Here is a 17,330-nt window from a genome sequence, read left to right as displayed (position 1 = left end):
GACCCTCTCACTGACTGACCGACCCCCTCTCCCTGACTGACCCCCTCACCCTGACCGACCCCCTCACGCTGACTGACCCCCTCACACCGACACCCTCGCACACTGCCACAGCCTCCCGGACACTCACACACTGGCACACACCTAAACTCCCGAGCTGACACTCCCACACTCACTCTCTCCTGTGCACGCTGGCAGGCTCACGCAGGCTGACACGCACACTTACAAACACAGGCTCAGAGGCACTAACCCTGGCCTGGCAGGCACGCTGGTGGGCAGTTACACACTCACAGACACAGTTAGACACACACATCCCCACCAGAGCGATCCTCGTTGCCTGCCACAGCCAGTGTCACAGGCACGCTGGTGGCACTCACACCAGTGTCCTGTGCTGGCTGTGCTCATGCTGGTGGGCAGGCATGCTTGCGAGCACTGATGTGTTCTCACGCTTTCGTGCTCATGCTTCATGAGGTGCTTACACACTCACATACTCACAAGCCTGTACACTTGCATGCTTCTAGGGTTCCTGTGCTGGTTTATATGCTCCTGTGCTTGTAGGCTCTTACATGCTCATGGTCATACGCTCTAAGGCACTTACACACTCACACACTCGCTCTCATGCTTGTGCTGCTGCGCTCACACGCTTGTACTCGCCCTTGTAGGCACTTTGGCTTACTTGCTCTCACATGCTGGTGTGCACCTATCCAAGAGCATCCCTCGCTGCCTGTATGTATGTGCTCGTGTTGTTCTGTAGTGTTTCTGCTGTCTGCCACTTTCACAGTTGGATTTGCAATCACACCCCTGTATCGTAGCGTCCTTGCTGCCTGTCGCATGCTTGTATACACCCGCGTATACGCACAGCTATGCATATGCAGTTACACCAGCCCATCGCTGTTTCCATGTTGCCTGTTACTTGCACGCAGATCTTTCTCTGGACCCTTTCTTATACCCTCACACCGGCATATTGCTTGCACACGCACACATGTGCCCTGTAGTCTTCCTCAGCCTCTCTCCTGTGTGTGTACACCCAACCCAGCACACCCCTGAGGATCCCGCCAGCTGCTTCTTTCACACCCGCTCATGCACACCCAAGTTTGCGGCGGCATTGCATGTGTACGCTGACACCTCAGGGAGCCTTCCACTCGTGCAGACACACTTTGTAGAGTCCTTTTTCTCTTTACCCACACAAAGGGTTATCTACCGCCTCTCCACTGTAAGCCCATCTTTTTCAAGTCACCTCTCTCTCAAGCAGACCGCCGCTCTGTGAAACACACACGTACATATCCAAGCAAAAGCCACCTGTTGCCTTTACGAGTCTGGCTTTCTGTGCACACACACCACAGGATCACCCTCTGCACGTCATGTCTGTACAGACTAGCGCTGCCTCCTGCTTCTGGCACACGAAACAGAGTCGTTTCTGCTTTACGCTCACCCCTCTGCGGGGCATCTGCTGCCTTTTGCACATGCGAGTGCAGGATGGTCATCCACTGTCACATACGCACAGATACTGCACATTCCGTCACACACACAAGTGACAGAGCCACCTGGTACCTGACAGACACACGGACATGCTCAAGGGCTGTCAGTTATCCCAAGGCCATCTGTCTTACTCACACAGGTACATATACTTCTATATATGGAGCTATATATGTTTCCCACACCCCAGCCTCATGTCAGCTGTCACACGCAGTGCTCTGCAGCAGTACGTGTATTGCACAAAACCTGAATTTGAGTTAGCTCCCTCCTCCACTTTAGTACACAGAGAGACATCCTTTTCCTTCAGTCTCTTCGTCATACATTTGGTCCAAATTGCAGCTCTGTTTCCTACTTTCCAGTCACTTATACCACACAGACACCTGCCCTCCAGCGTGTTCACTCACACAGCACCGCTGCCCTGCGCTTCACACACCCTCTGACACGCACCGTGCCTCCCTCTCCCCTACGACACAAACACGGTCAGTGCACCCACATGCGCTACGAAGCGCAGAGCTGCTGCGGGATGCGATGAGAGGTCTCCCCTCCGCGTGCTGCCCCGTGTAGCTCCACGGCTCTGCAAACCCCTGCCCCAGTTGGCCGGGCTGTGTGACCTGACGCATGCCGCCCATTTGTCCCAGCACCTGGGGCTGTGCCGCGCCTGTGTACCTACAGTGCTGGCCCAGCCTCTGTTGCGTACAGAGAAGGAGCCTGCCGTCTCCTTGTCCCCTGCTCGGTGTAGCGAACGCTCCGTTTGTTGCTGTATGTTTCTGAATGGCTTTTGTCCTTCTGTGAAAGCTCCCTGTTCTCTGAAATTCATGCTGTCTCTTGGGTTCCACTTTGCAGACTGTTGAGCCTGGTTCATGCATGCCTGCTGGTTTTGAGTGGCATCGACCCTCTTAAATGAGTCTTCTTTTTGAAGTGTAAGGGTAAAATACTTCTCAATAATGTTTTAACTGCTTAGGGTGACATTGACACATATATTCTCCTTTTTGTAGTTGCCCTGGTCTTAACTTTTTTTTTTTTTTTTTGCTTTTATAGCTGGAGCCATATATGGATGAAAACTTTGTTTCAAGAGCCTTTGCCACCATGGGAGAGCTTGTACTGAGTGTAAAAATCATTCGAAACAGGTTGACAGGGTAACTGTTTATGCTTGTTCTCGGTTTGCGTTTGGATTGAACTGTTTGCCCTCTGCATGGCCCCACTGTGTCCTGTCCATCTTAGAATGATTTTCCCTTTGAGCTTTTCACCATTGCTGACAACAATATGGGTGTGTTGATGATAGCAATGGAGAGGACAATTGCTGGCTCTTCGACCTCCTCGTCAGCTACCCAGGGTTTGGCCCTCATCCTGCAGTGCCTCAGCACTCATTTGGAGCAGCATACGTATGCCATACGGTCCCTCCGGGAATGACACCTCCTGGGCTGGGGGCTGCAGTGACCAGTCTGTGTTAATCGTTGCGCTAGTGCAGCTGAGTGATGCTGGCAGAAGTGGGAAGTCTGGCGTTAGAAGGAGCCATGTGAGGACCCTTTTGGATTCATTTGGAATAAAATGAGTGACCGTATGCAGAGTAAAGTAGTTTCATGTTCGTGTAAATCTTCTAATTTCAGTTTACGAGTGTTTAAACTTGGGTAGGGAAATTTATATGGTGAATGAAAGTAGGAAGTAAACTAATTGTGAGCAAAACTGTTTTCTATGTGCTTCTGTTGACATGACTTACTGGTAAGTAGGGGCTATCGCTTGACTCGAGAGCCAAGATTACTTTGCTAGCTTCATTTTGGTAGCTAATGTTTATACTTTGAAAAAGAAACTGTTCGAAGTATCGCAACTATAGCAAATTCCCTACCAGTTTTCTAAAATTGTAATATTCCTCCTCAAATGTATTTTAAATCTGAAATCTTTCTCTCTCCTCTCCTGTGTCTGTGTTCAGAATTCCAGCAGGCTATTGCTTTGTAGAATTTGCAGATCTAGCTACTGCAGAGAAATGTTTACACAAAATCAATGGAAAACCGCTTCCTGGTGCTACACCGGTGAGTAAATGAAATCAGCTTGTTGGGGAGCAAAACTGGGAAGGAATAGATAGTGTAGAATCTGTATTTTGAATTATTACAGACAAATTCTGTAGTTAGCAAGCTGGGATTATTCTTTTCTTTAGAGGTAAATTACTGAACATAAAACTGTTAATGTTCTTGCTCAGAAAATTGTTGGAAAAGTACTAATTTCTGTGTGAATGTCTGGATAAAATCCAGGTGCAGAAATGTTGTGGTGTGTGTTTTTTATTTTTGAGCCTTTCTACTATTGCCAAAGTGGGACTAATGAGAAACTAGAGATGAACAAGGGAAAAATAGATTGAGTGTGCTCACTGCAGTCCTTTGTCTCTCTTCGTTTGTAGTTCCATATTAATTCATTACGATGTGTATGTTGTTATATATGTACAAGATGAACTTGCAGGTCTGCATTGAGTTTTGAGTAACTTTGATTTACAAGAGAAACATGACTTTTCAGCCCTGCGTTATTCTTGGCCTGTAGCAAACAGAAATTGTTCAGAGCTATTTACAGTGCAGAAAGAGCTGGTCCATTGTACAATTGCAATACACAACAAATGTCTGGATATATCACAGCTAGGTGGTTAGGAAGAAGAGGAGGAATAGTCATAGAGGCTAATTTTAGGATGTTGACTCGAATGTGGAGTAGATTAAAACGGGCTGGCTGACACAGCTGTCCGGTGTACCCACCGGAGTTGGCTGCAGAGCTAGGGTGACTGGTTCATGAAGCAGCTTTAGAATCACCTCGATTACGGTGTGATATGGTAAGGGAAATTGATGATTCCTGTTGCAGTGTAGTTACTACCCTGAGTAAGACACTGGAAAGTTCCGGTTGAACTATTTGGTCAACCTTCCTGAGAGCCTGGCATCCCCCATTGAAAGGGGCAGATGGGAGGCCTGGAGGAATCGTTTATAAAATCATAGAATCACCTCTCCTATGTAATATGCAAATCAGAACCCATGGTTAAGGGAAGCTGATCTTCCTAGAAGCCTTCTGCAGTCAGTAGAGAGAGGAAGAGAGCAGCCCTTGCAAGGAGTGATATAATCATTGAAGTTTGGTTTCGGGAATACCCTTCTTTACCCACAGTTTAATTAAAACTGCGGTGTTGTGTAGAGGGATGATTTACTTAACACGTGGAAAGAATTACAGATGTCAGGCAGAGATCACACGTAGGCAGCGTAAATCAGTGCGCTCAGCAGGCAACTGTCCAGCTCATCTCCTGCGTTTAGATACTTTTTCTCTTGTTTACAGAAAACTGAGTGTGGCTCACTCTTCTATTTATTTTTAAAGACTGAATCAGCCAAAGGAAGAACAGAGAGCCGTGGTGCTGTTGCTGTCTCTGTTTTACAGAGTTAGTGTCCCCAGTTCCCATCTGAGGGGAAGTACTCTCAGGTCTCTCATTGATTTTTAAACCCAAAATATTGCAATGAAGAGTGAGATCCAAAAAAAGATGAAAGTGCTTCGGAGTGGAATCTGAATTTTGTATTAGCTTGTAAATGGTCCATGGAAAGAGCTGTGTACCAGTGAGCACAAGCATGCAAGGAACATGATTATGTGATTATAGCCTAGAGTGAAGTCTTTGCTCTATTTCGCAAGAATTATTTACGCTGTTTTTGAGGGAAGAAAATGCACCATACAAGGTACAGATCACACTGGGCTCTCCACTCTACTGAACGAATCTCCTGATCTCTAGGGTACGGACTCGCAGTAGGCTGGCTTTCTTTGGCCAAATTCTCCTTGAATTCTTGGTATGCCACTCTGTAGTGCAGGTTCTTTGCTGATTTTCATTATTACAGCTGTACTGAAGTCAGATAAAAATGTCCTTGATACCTTAACTGGATGGCCCAAGAGCATTGAACATCCGTAAGCATTAAGAAAGTTGTGTAAAATAAGCTTATTGTGTTTTTCTTAATTGTTTGAATTCACATGAAAACGTTTGAATGTATGGATTTGTTTTTTCCTTGTTTCAGGCAAAGCGATTTAAATTGAATTATGCAACGTATGGAAAACAGCCTGATAACAGGTAAATGTTCAATATTCAAATATTAGTTTTGCCTGCGTCATGTCTCTTCATCAGCTGCCTGGCAAAGAGGATTCAAAATCTGAAAAAGCACAAGTTCATCATTGCTGGATGGGGTGTACAGCTATAAAACGTGGGTAGGAGAGTATTCATGAGATGCGTACAACTAAAATTTGTACCACTTTGTCCAGTAATGCCAGGTAACTAAACCCCGTAATTAAAAATGTACATTGCATTAAACTGTCTTGGCACTCGCTGTGGATATTTGTGATGCTGTAGTGTGTCAGCACTTTCTGTGTACCCGAGGATGCGTCCCATCCTAATTTTATATAATGCCACGAGTGTGTTCAGCACCTGGAGGTAGATGCGGTGGTTTCACACTGCCTGCCTTAACTGGGAAGAGCACGACAACCATCAGCAAAGAGAGAGAAGGAGGCTCTGGGTAATAAAAATGGTTTCTCCATTGACAGCGAAAGGTGCGTGAGGAGACAGTCGGGCTGAATTAGGCTCCTGAGGTTGGGTGGTGTGAGCGCCTTTCATAACACCCCCCCAGAAACGCTCACACAGGTGAAGTAACAACAACACAAGGAGATGTTCAGGCAGGTGTGTACGAGGGTGAAAGCGACAAAGTCCTGCGGTTTACTGGGGTAGCGTTAGTCATATCTCAGCAAGTTTATTTTTATTTTAGATTATTATGAATCTTAAAAAAAAAAACCAAACACAGCTGTTTAGATTAGAATCAAGGCACGACCAATGGGGACAAGAATGAGATTTACATTTGGTAACTAATTCTGACAGTTCTGTTTACTCTGGAAATACAGATGGATAACGCAACTTTCTGATTCCAGCGGCTTGCCCCGTCAGTCTTTAGCAGAGAGAGGATAACATGGTCTGCCTGGCAGTTTTAGGCTTTACCTTTTAGGTGGCACAGCAGATTTGTAAGGAATGTCTTTTAAGATATTTAAGCTTTTTAGCATCAAAGTATCTAATTCGTATATTCTAGTTGAAGATCAATATGTTGGAAATAGCAAATCTGTAAATGACACATAAATGTTCTCTTGCTATGTTAGAAGTCCAGAGATATCCTGTGAGAACTAAAAAATTAAATTCTCTTTAAGTAAAAAGTGGTATTGAGCAGATTGGTTGTGCTGCTTGAGTTAACTTTAAAAAGCAGTGTCAATAAAAAATTTAGTCACCTGGACAACTTAACTAGCAACACTTTGAAATACCGGTTAAATGGTCCTTTTAATATTGCTTTTTTCTGAAGTCAGATGTTTAGGCCAAATTCTAGCTGTCACTCAGCATGCCTCTTTCTTTTTTTTTTTTTTTTTTGTATGATTGCGCTTAAGAGTTTTTCTTTATTTCTCTAGTCCAGAATATTCACTTTTTGTGGGAGACCTGACTCCTGATGTGGATGACGGCATGTTATATGAATTTTTTGTTAAAGTTTATCCATCGTGTAGAGGTGGAAAAGTTGTTTTGGACCAGGCAGGAGTGTCCAAGTAAGTCATCTTTTATTCATTCTTTTCAACAAGAGCAACAGGAAAGCTATAATGCAGCAAGGGAAAAAGAATGGTTCTATCAGCTTAGGTTTTAGTTATCTAAAAATATTATATTCTTTGATATTCAGTCTACAATACCCGTGGGATTTGGAGGTCACCGCCACAGCGTATTGTCACCCCTCTGTATGATGCTCTTTGTGCATTGGCAGTATGTTATTGCACTGCTGAAAATGCTGAAAAATGTCTAGGTCATCTTGAAACACTGTCCCTCTCGACTTTCAGATGGAGTTGTGCTTCTACAGTCTTTAGGCTTGGATTTGGACTGGTTTGTATAGCTTGGTGTGCAAGATATTGCATTTAATGGGGCACCAGGTGCTCTGCAATAGCTTCCAGTCTGGGCCTACCGCGAGTACTAGGTGATGCTGCTTTCAAAACAGTGAGTTACCTGGTGTTTCAGCGTTCCCACAGAACAGATAATATGCTGTAAATGTACACCCTTCCTTACAGCTCGTTCTTTTCCCCAGGTAGACAAGCCCTTTCCCTCCCAAACTCCTTCCTTGGCCTAGATGGATTCCTCTTCCCCTCCCACACCTAAGTCTTTGATCTTTCTGCTGCGTGAGGCAGCCCATCCCATCTTGGGATCCTGGCACTACCCTCTTGGATGCTGTTGCATTGCTTCTGACTCACTCCAGCATCAGAACCCCACGCAAAGGACCTTTGGGGTTGGAGAGGAATTAATATTTTCTGTCTGGCGGACGTACAGCCCTGCTAGCACACGGCAGGGAAAGATTGCCACGGAGCCGCGGGGTTGCTGGCCGTGTGCTGTCCCTGATGGAGTTGTGCTGTCAGAGCAGTTTTAACAACTGGATGGTAGGAGCTCATTTTCAGGTCCAGCGTTAAGAATGCTGATGGGGCTGTGCGGTTCTTAGGAATGACAGAAAGCCCATTTGAGTATTTTCCTGTTGAAAAAAGGACTTGATTGGAAGGTGTATCTCAGTTGATCCTACAGAAAAGCAGTTTTTTCCTTCACAGTGGGGCCGGTTTAGATCTAAACGGTGCCTATGTCGTGTCGATCTTGTGCTGACTTGCAACTGTTTAGATTATCTGTATCCTCCCAGTATAGATTTGAGGCTTTGCTACTGTCTACTCATGCATTTCAACATGTCTTGTGTCAGCTCACTTCCAATTCCCCAGAATCGACTGACACAAGAATGACTTCACTTTTGTCAAGCCCTTGGAAGTACCGCCCGAGCTTAGACACAGGGTTTCAAGCGCTTTGCAAATCATACAAAGCAACTGGAAGACGGAATCATTTAATCTCTGCTAAGAGCAGGGACAGCCCTACTGAAAGGGTTTCATCTGCTGTTTTTCAAAACCTATTTTGACGTCACTGTAAATATTAAAAAAAACAATGGCATGAATTTTGTGGTTTTTATTTTCTATGAGTTATTCTGTATCTCTGCAGAGGTTACGGGTTCGTGAAATTCACGGATGAACTGGAACAGAAAAGAGCGCTGACGGAGTGTCAAGGAGCTGTAGGGTTGGGCTCTAAACCTGTACGCTTGAGTGTGGCTATACCAAAAGCGTGAGTATAAGAGCAGCCAGACGTTTCTCTTAGAGCACCATGATGTGAAATCACGTGTATTTTTAAACATCTTTTAGTATTTTGAGTGCATTTCCTGCATGTTTCCATCACAAAGTGAAGGAATACCCACAAATATAGTAAAGTAGCTAGAGCATCAGAATGCAGAGGAATTAAAATGATAACATTAGATCAAGACTAAGCATTTCACGCTGTTTTTAATTGTACACATTATTAAATACACACACATGTACACACTCAGTATTTAAATATGGTTATGTTTAAGGTGTATGTTCCTTTGCATTAAGTTGAAATAGTCTGAATCTGCTCATTGATTTCTGGATAGCGACGCTCAATTACCTTGCTAATTCTATTATAATGTCTACTAAATATAAGTATTTCGGGGCAGGGATTAACTTTTTTTTCTGTGTTTGTTCAGAACCTGATACAATGAGATCCTGGGCTGACTTGGGGCTCGTAGCACTAGGGTAATACAAATCATAGTAATTGCTCCCTATTTGAATAATATTTAGATTTTCAGTGACCTCAGAAATCTTGGGGGGATAAGGAAGAGAAAAGCAGAAAAAGAGGGTATATCATGGTGAGAAGATTGATGTTTCCCTCTTCCTACTTCTCACTAGTTTCATCACTGGCCATAGCTTTACATGTGACATCTTTTCGTTTTCAAACAATATTTGTCATCTCATTATTTCAAATCTTGATAATCAGGTGGGATTCCCAGTTCCTTGGGAATGGGAATTTTAGACAGCTCACAGGCTATTTAAGTTTTTTTTTTTTAATTACTTCTAGTCCTTTTCACTTCATGAGCTCTTCCAGCTCTGTGCATTGAAGATCACCCAGTTCAGTGGGAATGGGGACAACCAGTTGGTCCTTAGGCTTCTGTACGATAGTGACAGGAGAGGTTTTTGTCCCCCAGTTCTTTTGCAAGGCGCTAAGTCTTTAGTGCTTCATGTAAAGCAAGACTCAGTACCTTGTCTCAGGAAGCTGCAGAGTACTTAACTTCATCCTATTTATCAGAAGGAAAAAGGGACCCAAGAATCTGGATCATGGTTCAGGATTATTCTAAACTGAGGCTCATGGTCCTGAACTCCTCCCTTCCCAAACCCAGGAAGCGATACTAAATTAACTCGTAAAGAATGAAAGCAATGTTTATTAATGAATAAATATGAATACAGGAAAGGGCGTTAAATTTAAACCACCTCTTTCTTTCTGCAAATGTATGCAAATGATAAATACAGCTGCAGTAAATAGTGGGTGTATTTTAAAGACTGAGATTTGCTTGTTAGACGAAGCCTTGTCTATGTACTGTATTGTATCTGAAGCTATTTCACTGAGGTTTTTTTTCATAATTGTTCTGCATTATTTGCAACTTATTCCTGTTTTATTTTTTTAAGTAACCGTGTGAAACCAATGGAGTACAATCAGATGTACAACTATAATTATAACCAGTATTACCAACAATATCACAACTACTATGCCCAGTGGGGCTACGACCAGAACACGGGCAGTTACAGCTACAGCTATCCCCAGTACGGATACACGCAGAGCACAATGCAGGTAGGACAGCGCGACGGACTCGCTTTTCAGTGAGCTGTCAGCACAGAAACATGAAATCATTTACAAAACAGTGATGGGCACATTCTATATTAATTTCTGGGGGCGCTTAATATAGCTATGTGATGAGGAAGCAGAACTGTTAGTGTACTCGTGCCTCGTGTGGGAGGTACTGCTGGGACTGGAGGGAAAAAGGTGTTGGGGGCATGAGAGGGTCTCTTAATATAGTCGTCATGGTAGAAGGGGTCTCTTGATACAGGCAGTTGGAGAGACGGTGCTAAGGCTGCCTTCTGGGATCCTTCACAGGCCTTGTTTTAGAGGACAGAACGGATCAGGACAGCAGCCAGCTTCCCCACAGGAATTTAAAGAACTGCTGCCTCTCTTAGAAGTTTAATGTGGGATCTCCCCCATGGAGTCTGTTGGGAGTGGAACCCAGGGCTGATGTGTGAAGAGTTCTGTTGTAATCAGTCAGATATAAAAGTCAGTGTGTGACAGTAGTGATCAGCAGGTGGGGTTCCTAGAAGAAGAGATAAATATCTGCTGTCCTAAGGTGTTTTTTTCTTCCTTGCAGTCGTATGAAGAAGTTGGTGAGGATGCATTGGAAGGTACGTTTCTTGAGTTATATATTGAAGTTGTCTTTTGTTCTGTGCTGATTAGAGATAGTCTTTCTCAAATTGGCCCCTAATTTCAGTGTGTAATGTACCTTTATCTTTGGGTAAATCTGAGGTCTGAGAGGATTTGTGGGTCACTGTGACCTAGCACAATTGCATCCTTATTTTACAGTTGCTGTTCCTGGTCTGACCCTTGGCAGGGCTGAAACTAATTGACGGTGCGAGCACACTGATAAGATATTTGCTTTAGCAGTCATTGCCTGCAGCGGGACACTAAGCTGTGCTGGGGTTTTAGATACACATCCAGGCAGTTTTCATTTACTGATGCAAGAAAAAATCGTTTCATCCTAGTAGTTCCAAATTTCTGTCTTGAGTGGAATATGCACTGTGTAGTTCATCTTATTCTTGTCATTATAATACATTTAAAAATCACACAGTAAGAGTAGAAAGCAGCTGGATCCTTTACGGGATCCATAGGTATCGGTAATGATGTCAATGAGAAAGCCCTTAAATGGCTTTTACAACCATTACAGGAGAGCTGCCCTTCCTCTGGAACTAACACACCAGTACTATGGCTAGAAAACCTCTGGGGTGTCTTTTTCTCGTTGATTGAATTAATATGTTGACATTTGTAGGAAACTGCAATAACATATTGCCAGTGTATCATTCCTTTTCCTTGATTCCATTCTCCTGTGATATGTTACGTGATGTAGCTAAAACCGATCGTGTTTATAAGCATTTTATTCCTGATGTGTTTTGCAGTTTTTCCATTTGGTCAGCTCACTGCTTTGCCCTCTGAGAGCCGCTGTGTGATTGTGCTGCTCTGATAGCCTGAGCTTTAGCTTGTGGGTGCTGTTAGGTGAGCTTTACATCCTGCAGGCAGTTTGGGGAATACGATTGTTGTGAAATGTTCAGTGTGCGTTGGTAGCAGCAGAATTGTACCTTCTGGGTTGCCATGCAGCTCCAAAATACTTTGCAAACATTCTCCCGACTGTAAAACAGGGGACATACTCGTATGTAATTCGCTGGGTGTTGCTGGCACTTCTTTGGTTACTGACTGTGAAATGCTTTGAGATGTTCGAGGCTTTGGCAGACGAGCTCTGGTGACTCTTGTTGCAGCAGCGTAAGATGCTACCATCCCCAGCCCTGACCCTGTAGTGGAGGGAGCAGAACGGAACGTGTGCCTGCGCCTCCGCTCCTCCCCTCTGCAGTCCGGTGCCCTAGTGCCAACCCACCTTCTGTGGCAGTTTAAGTGGCTACCCCGGGCTGCGAGGTGCAGGTATGCGTTCTCTCTGTCGACTCTGCTATGGGGCAATCACCACTGGAAAGAGGGACGTGTTTGGATGTAGTTATTTCTTATCCCATTGCAGAAAGATTTCCTAGGCTGATCTAGTCAGGTCCCAAGTGCTGGGAGTGTTTTGTGACTCCCCCCACATTTGGTTTTGATGAAACTAACATGGCTTTGAGGTGTGGGTTTTTCCTGACACATTCAGCGTGTGACCTGTTTGTCTGTCATTCCTCCTTCAGATCCGACACCTCAGTTGGACGTCCACGAAGCAAATAAACAGTTTATGGAACAGAGTGAAGAACTCTACGATGCCTTGATGGACTGCCATTGGCAGCCGTTGGACACTGTCTCGTCAGAGATTCCAGCCGTGTTATAGCCTCGTTGCTGAGGCACTGCGTGTACATGACAAGCCCGCCAGTGCGCTCCGGACGGTTCTGCTGCACCCGGATCCTGCAGCAGTGAGGGGTGGCCCTGGCTCCACCCGGGTCTGGGACTCGAAGTACAGGAAGACTGTGGCGCGTCCTGTACGGAATGAGTGTCATAGGAGCATCATGGTAACTTTTATTCATGGTGAAAATTAGAACTGCAACAGTTTTATTCCTTTTGTCTTGAAATGAACTCTTAGTACTTCTTGGGAATTGTAATTTATAAACTTTCAACAAGATGGCACAGGGGAAAAAGACTCTACTCCAACGTACAATAAAGAAGTTGGTCTTTTAAGTAAAATTACCCTTTGCATTTTGGTTCCTGCCCATCTTTCTGTTTTGTTGCCCTCTTAACTCTCTTCAGTCATTTGATCCAACTCTCATAAACATGTTCTTTTAAAAAAATCATTGCTGGATACCACTGAAATGTCTCAGAAGCTTTCTAGTGACTGGGTAAGGCTGCTGTAACTTGAGCGCAGGAAAGAACCCCGTAGATGAAAGCTTGTTCTGCCTAACCTGAGCTGTGATGTTGAGCTAGCACGTTTATAGCTCGGTGTTCTTAAGCGATCTACCTGAGGAGCATTTTGGAGAGTAAAGACAGAAAGGAGTGTTATAAAAAACACTACAGACCCATGCCTTCTGCCTGGTGGTCTTGCACGTTTCTCTTGCCTCTGCACCTGTGCATGAGGAAATAATTCCCCACCAGTCAAGTGGTTTAAAACACTTTTACCAGCAACCTTGTTTCAATGTCCTTTTGTGTATCACACCTTTTTTTCATTGTGAACGCACCTTGATGGTCTCATTGAGATGTTAAGATTTCATATCATCTCCCACTCTCCTGTCGGAGTGAATCTGGTGGAACTGAAGATCTCGCAGCAAAAAAAAACGGGTCAGAGCAATCTAAGTGATATATTGTGCAACAAATTGTTGCTAACCTGGAAAGCAGCTTTCGGCTGGATGTTGTATAAGCTGGATGGACGAGCAATATATTTAAGCTAATATTATGTTGCATTAGAGGTGACAGTGAAAATAATAGCACTTATGTACGTGTTATAAGCCCTTTTCAGGCTTTTGTGCCTTAAACTCTTGGAGAAATAGGAACAGATAAACTACCTGTAATAAATGTCTATCCGAGAAATAGTTTGGTAACTGAAATTGCTGCTGCAAAGCATTTAGTTGCCTACCTGCCCATGTTGATGCAGAGATTTGCCGCAAAATTTAAATACTTTCATAAAGCCTACTTCTACTACACCTTTGTTTGTGTCCATAATTACGATCTCTTTGTCAGTCTGTGGTCTTTTTATCAACTGCGATGGTAAATGCACGGTGAATACGAGGGGAATGGTGGCGTATTTCTGAACAAGCGGAACTAGAGGACCCCCGGACCGCTGCGTTCTCGTCTGCTGTGAGTTTGCTCCTCCTGCAGTGCATCTGGCTGTGCTGGGGGCTGTTAACGGGGTCCTACGCTTCAGGTACTCTGAATTTAAGGAAACAAATGTTCCCTGCTTGTGCTGGGGGGTGTTTCAGAGGCAGCAGAGAGGTGGAAGAGAGCAGAGCGGGTGTTTTTTTTTTACTTCTGATGTAGCTGGTCAGCAGTGCTGATCAATCTGACGATGCCCCTCTTCTGAAAGGTGGCATTTCAGAGGTGATGGAAAGAAGGGGTTTTATGCTCTGCTGGTAAACACTTTCTAGATCATTCTGTTACTGTGCTGCATCAGGGCTATCCTGTGTGCCCTTCATCCTCCTCTTTTGGACCTGCCTTGGCGGAAAGTTCGTTGGTAATTAGTCAGAGCCATCGTAAGTGGCATCACCGGGTTTCTAGGAGAGCTGTGTACTTACGGACCCTTGGGCCCCTACGCGGAGAACAGTTTGGGAGCACAGAGGCCAGCACAGATTACCCACTGCAGCCTGTTTACTGGTGCTGAAGAGCTTAAAATAGCTCGTGCGTTAGGAGAGAGGGTGACGTGGGGCTTTGGGCCGCCTTCCCTTGATGTGCGAGCCAGCCTTTTGGGTTGGTTTGTGAGAATCTGCGCCAATGTCTCTGGTGAGCTGTTAATCTCACTGCACTTTTTTTTCTGTGTATCACTTATTCATCTCAATGTTCATTTTCAGCTCCCGGACACTCTTGCAGCATCTAAAGCACCGAGGAGACTTTTCTGTGGAGCTACAAAACAGCCGGTCACCTGCATTTGTGGGGTTTGTGCTTTGGGATCCGAGTTAAACAGAGTATGGGATTTTGTTTCTCCTGGACGGCTACAGGAAAAGCCCTGATTAATTACCGCCTAGTGTAACACGAGATGAAAGAACAGGACTCCGTGTAGTAAGGTAAATTCTGCTTTTATCTTTACGTGCTAAAGGCAAGAAACCTGAGGCAGATGATACCACAGCTGACTGGGATTACATAATTCTCGAAAATTGCATCAAAACCTGCAGCTGGGATGATGAAGCATTCTGCCTTTCAGCATGCAGCGTTTAGCAGTAATTACAAAAACAACTCAAAACATTCTTACCCTGTTGCTTTGTGAAGGTTTGATGATCCGATTTAGATGACTCTGAATTGCAGGGACTCTCGGATTACCATCGGAGTTACAGTCTGAAAATGTTTAGGCAGCTGCAGAGCCGGGAGGACACGGGCGTTACTGCTGTTGGGCACGGTGTGGTGGTTTCCAAAGCGTGGCTGCGGGGTGCCCTGTTGCCGTTTACGTGTGTTTAATTAAAAGCTTGACAGTAAGCATCAGGGGTGGCCTGTGAGAAATTCGGAGCGGCAGTGGGGTGAGGAGTCTGAAACCTTTTCTTCAGCAAACATGGGTCTGTACCGGCACAGCCCCGTGGTCAGTGGTCTGACGAGGGCGGGCGGTGATGGTTTCTGTGTCTGACTGGAGAAGATTCCTGTTAGCTGGAGCGCTTTCAGGAGACAGGTTGATATCCCGCACACTAAGAAGTATTGAACACCCTCGGGTATTTCTCGGAATCCCTTTTGAGGAACAGAGATGTTTGACTCTGATCTTTGCATACTCTCTTTCTGATTACGGGCTTGCTAATCCCCAGCTTCTGGTAAACAAGATCTGAGGAGTTTTTACCTTCCAGCCTTGCTATCTCCCCGGGCATCTTGTAAAGCATACTGGATACACCAGTTTCTGGATTTAACTTGGGATTTGCTTAGACATGACATCAAGTCAGTGTCAGGATGGGGTATGAATTTTAAACGCAATAGCTGCAGTTATAAACTGATAGAGCTGCTTCAGGAAGCGTCGCTCTGAGGAAGCTCGCTTTGCCTTTTTGCCCGTTCAGAGCATTTCTTCAGAAAATCTCTCTTGGTTTTTTTTGAGTCCCTATGCTTTTCTTTCTCAGCAGTTATCCCCAGTTCAAAGGGTTTCACCACGAGCAGCTCTGTCAGGAGGGTTTGGTGGTACCAGGTGGCACACACTCCGCTTTTCCCAGACGATACGCTGCTTCTCTTGTAACATTTCCAGGGTCAAAGCGATGGTGGATAACGCAGTCAGGGCGATCCAGATCTAGAGCTGTACGTGGCCAGGGCTTGTCTTGTCCCCTCAGCACACCGGGTCCCCCAGGAGCCGCAGCACAGCAGCCCCCCTGGGTCACTAGTTCAGATCTGCTTTTCTCTGCTGTTCCTTTCCCACAGAGCGCTTCCCTGCGGGTTGTCTGCTCCCGCCTGTCCAGGGTGGGAATTGCAGCCTCCTCCTGCATTTTCTCCATCCTGTGGTGCCAAAGAGACCGATGTGACACTCCCAGCCGTACCCAGAGGTGTCACCAGGGCTTCGCTCACCCTGTGCTCGAGCACCGCAGACGTGCAGTGGGATTTTCTCTCCTCCATCTTCTCTCGATGGGCTGAGGTCTACTGAGCATCCGTTTAGCATTTGGAAGATTCTCTTCCCAAACACTTGATATTTACCAAGGTTTGAATTTTTGGGGAGGGTTTTTGTTTCTGCCCTCCCTTGGATGTGACAGGGAGATTCCTGGGTTTGCTTTGGACAAGTTGCTGTGCCGAGGAGAATCCGGGCTGCCCGGGAATGGCTCGTGACCCGGCAGAGCAGCTGCAGGATCCATGGAGGAGATGGAGGATGGGACCAGCTGCTTGTGACCTGTCCCCACCGGCTGTGACAAGGGCTGTTTTTAGAAGAGCTTGGTCACACAGGGTTTGGGGGCCGTTTCCAGACTGATTTCTGCTTTAAATGCATGCCGGGCTTATTTTTCTGGTAACCTGGCATGCTTGTGGTGGGGTGGAAGGGCGATTCCTGAGCGTTGTGAATTTTTTCATGGGTGAATTTTGCTCAGAACAGATTAAAAGCTCCCTCTTGTCCTCCCTCACCCTTTCTGCACTCTCTCCAGGGCGCGGGGCAGGAAGCCGGCTTGTGATTTAATTCAGATCCAGCTCCTCAGCGTGATCTCTGGGGGTGGCTGTGCCGTCACCATCAGCTCCTGCAGAGTGTCACCTGTCCCTTCCAACCGGCAGGCACACGCTCTCGTTTTAAATCCGTTCCGCTCGTTACGGCTCACGAGCCAGGAGCCTGACAGAGGTCTCGTTTTGGCCGACGGCCTTTTATTTCCAATAAACTTTCCTTCCGTTCCGCTGGGATGGGGTGTCCCCCCTTCCAAAAGGGGGAGGAGGAACCGGACCGCTCCTTCGCCTTTCCAAGGAGCAACTCCTGATGTGCACTTCGTGGGAAGGAGGAGAGGGAAATTGTCCTTGGGCCACCTGGGCTGGAGGTTCCTTTAGGTGGGGGGGGACCACAGCTCGGCCCCCCGTCCCCCTGCTGCGGTTGGGGTGGGGGGGGATCGCAAATCGTCCT

General features: G+C 45.7%; 1 protein-coding gene across 1 annotated transcript; it reads left to right on the top strand.

Moving 5' to 3' along the window:
* The first annotated feature begins 2,523 nt into the window (after positions 1–2,523).
* Positions 2,524–12,470, top strand: TRNAU1AP (tRNA selenocysteine 1 associated protein 1). Its single transcript, XM_010075657.1, has 8 exons — positions 2,524–2,609; positions 3,401–3,500; positions 5,487–5,539; positions 6,907–7,038; positions 8,504–8,623; positions 10,036–10,198; positions 10,767–10,800; positions 12,334–12,470. The coding sequence occupies exons 1-8, from the start codon at positions 2,524–2,526 to the stop codon at positions 12,468–12,470; spliced, it is 825 nt and encodes a 274-aa protein (XP_010073959.1).
* Positions 12,471–17,330: the final 4,860 nt, after the last annotated feature.

Source organism: Pterocles gutturalis, unplaced genomic scaffold, assembly GCF_000699245.1.
Source record: "Pterocles gutturalis isolate BGI_N339 unplaced genomic scaffold, ASM69924v1 scaffold42887, whole genome shotgun sequence".
Lineage (NCBI taxonomy): Eukaryota > Metazoa > Chordata > Aves > Pterocliformes > Pteroclidae > Pterocles > Pterocles gutturalis.
This window is presented reverse-complemented; position numbering and strand designations above follow the sequence as displayed.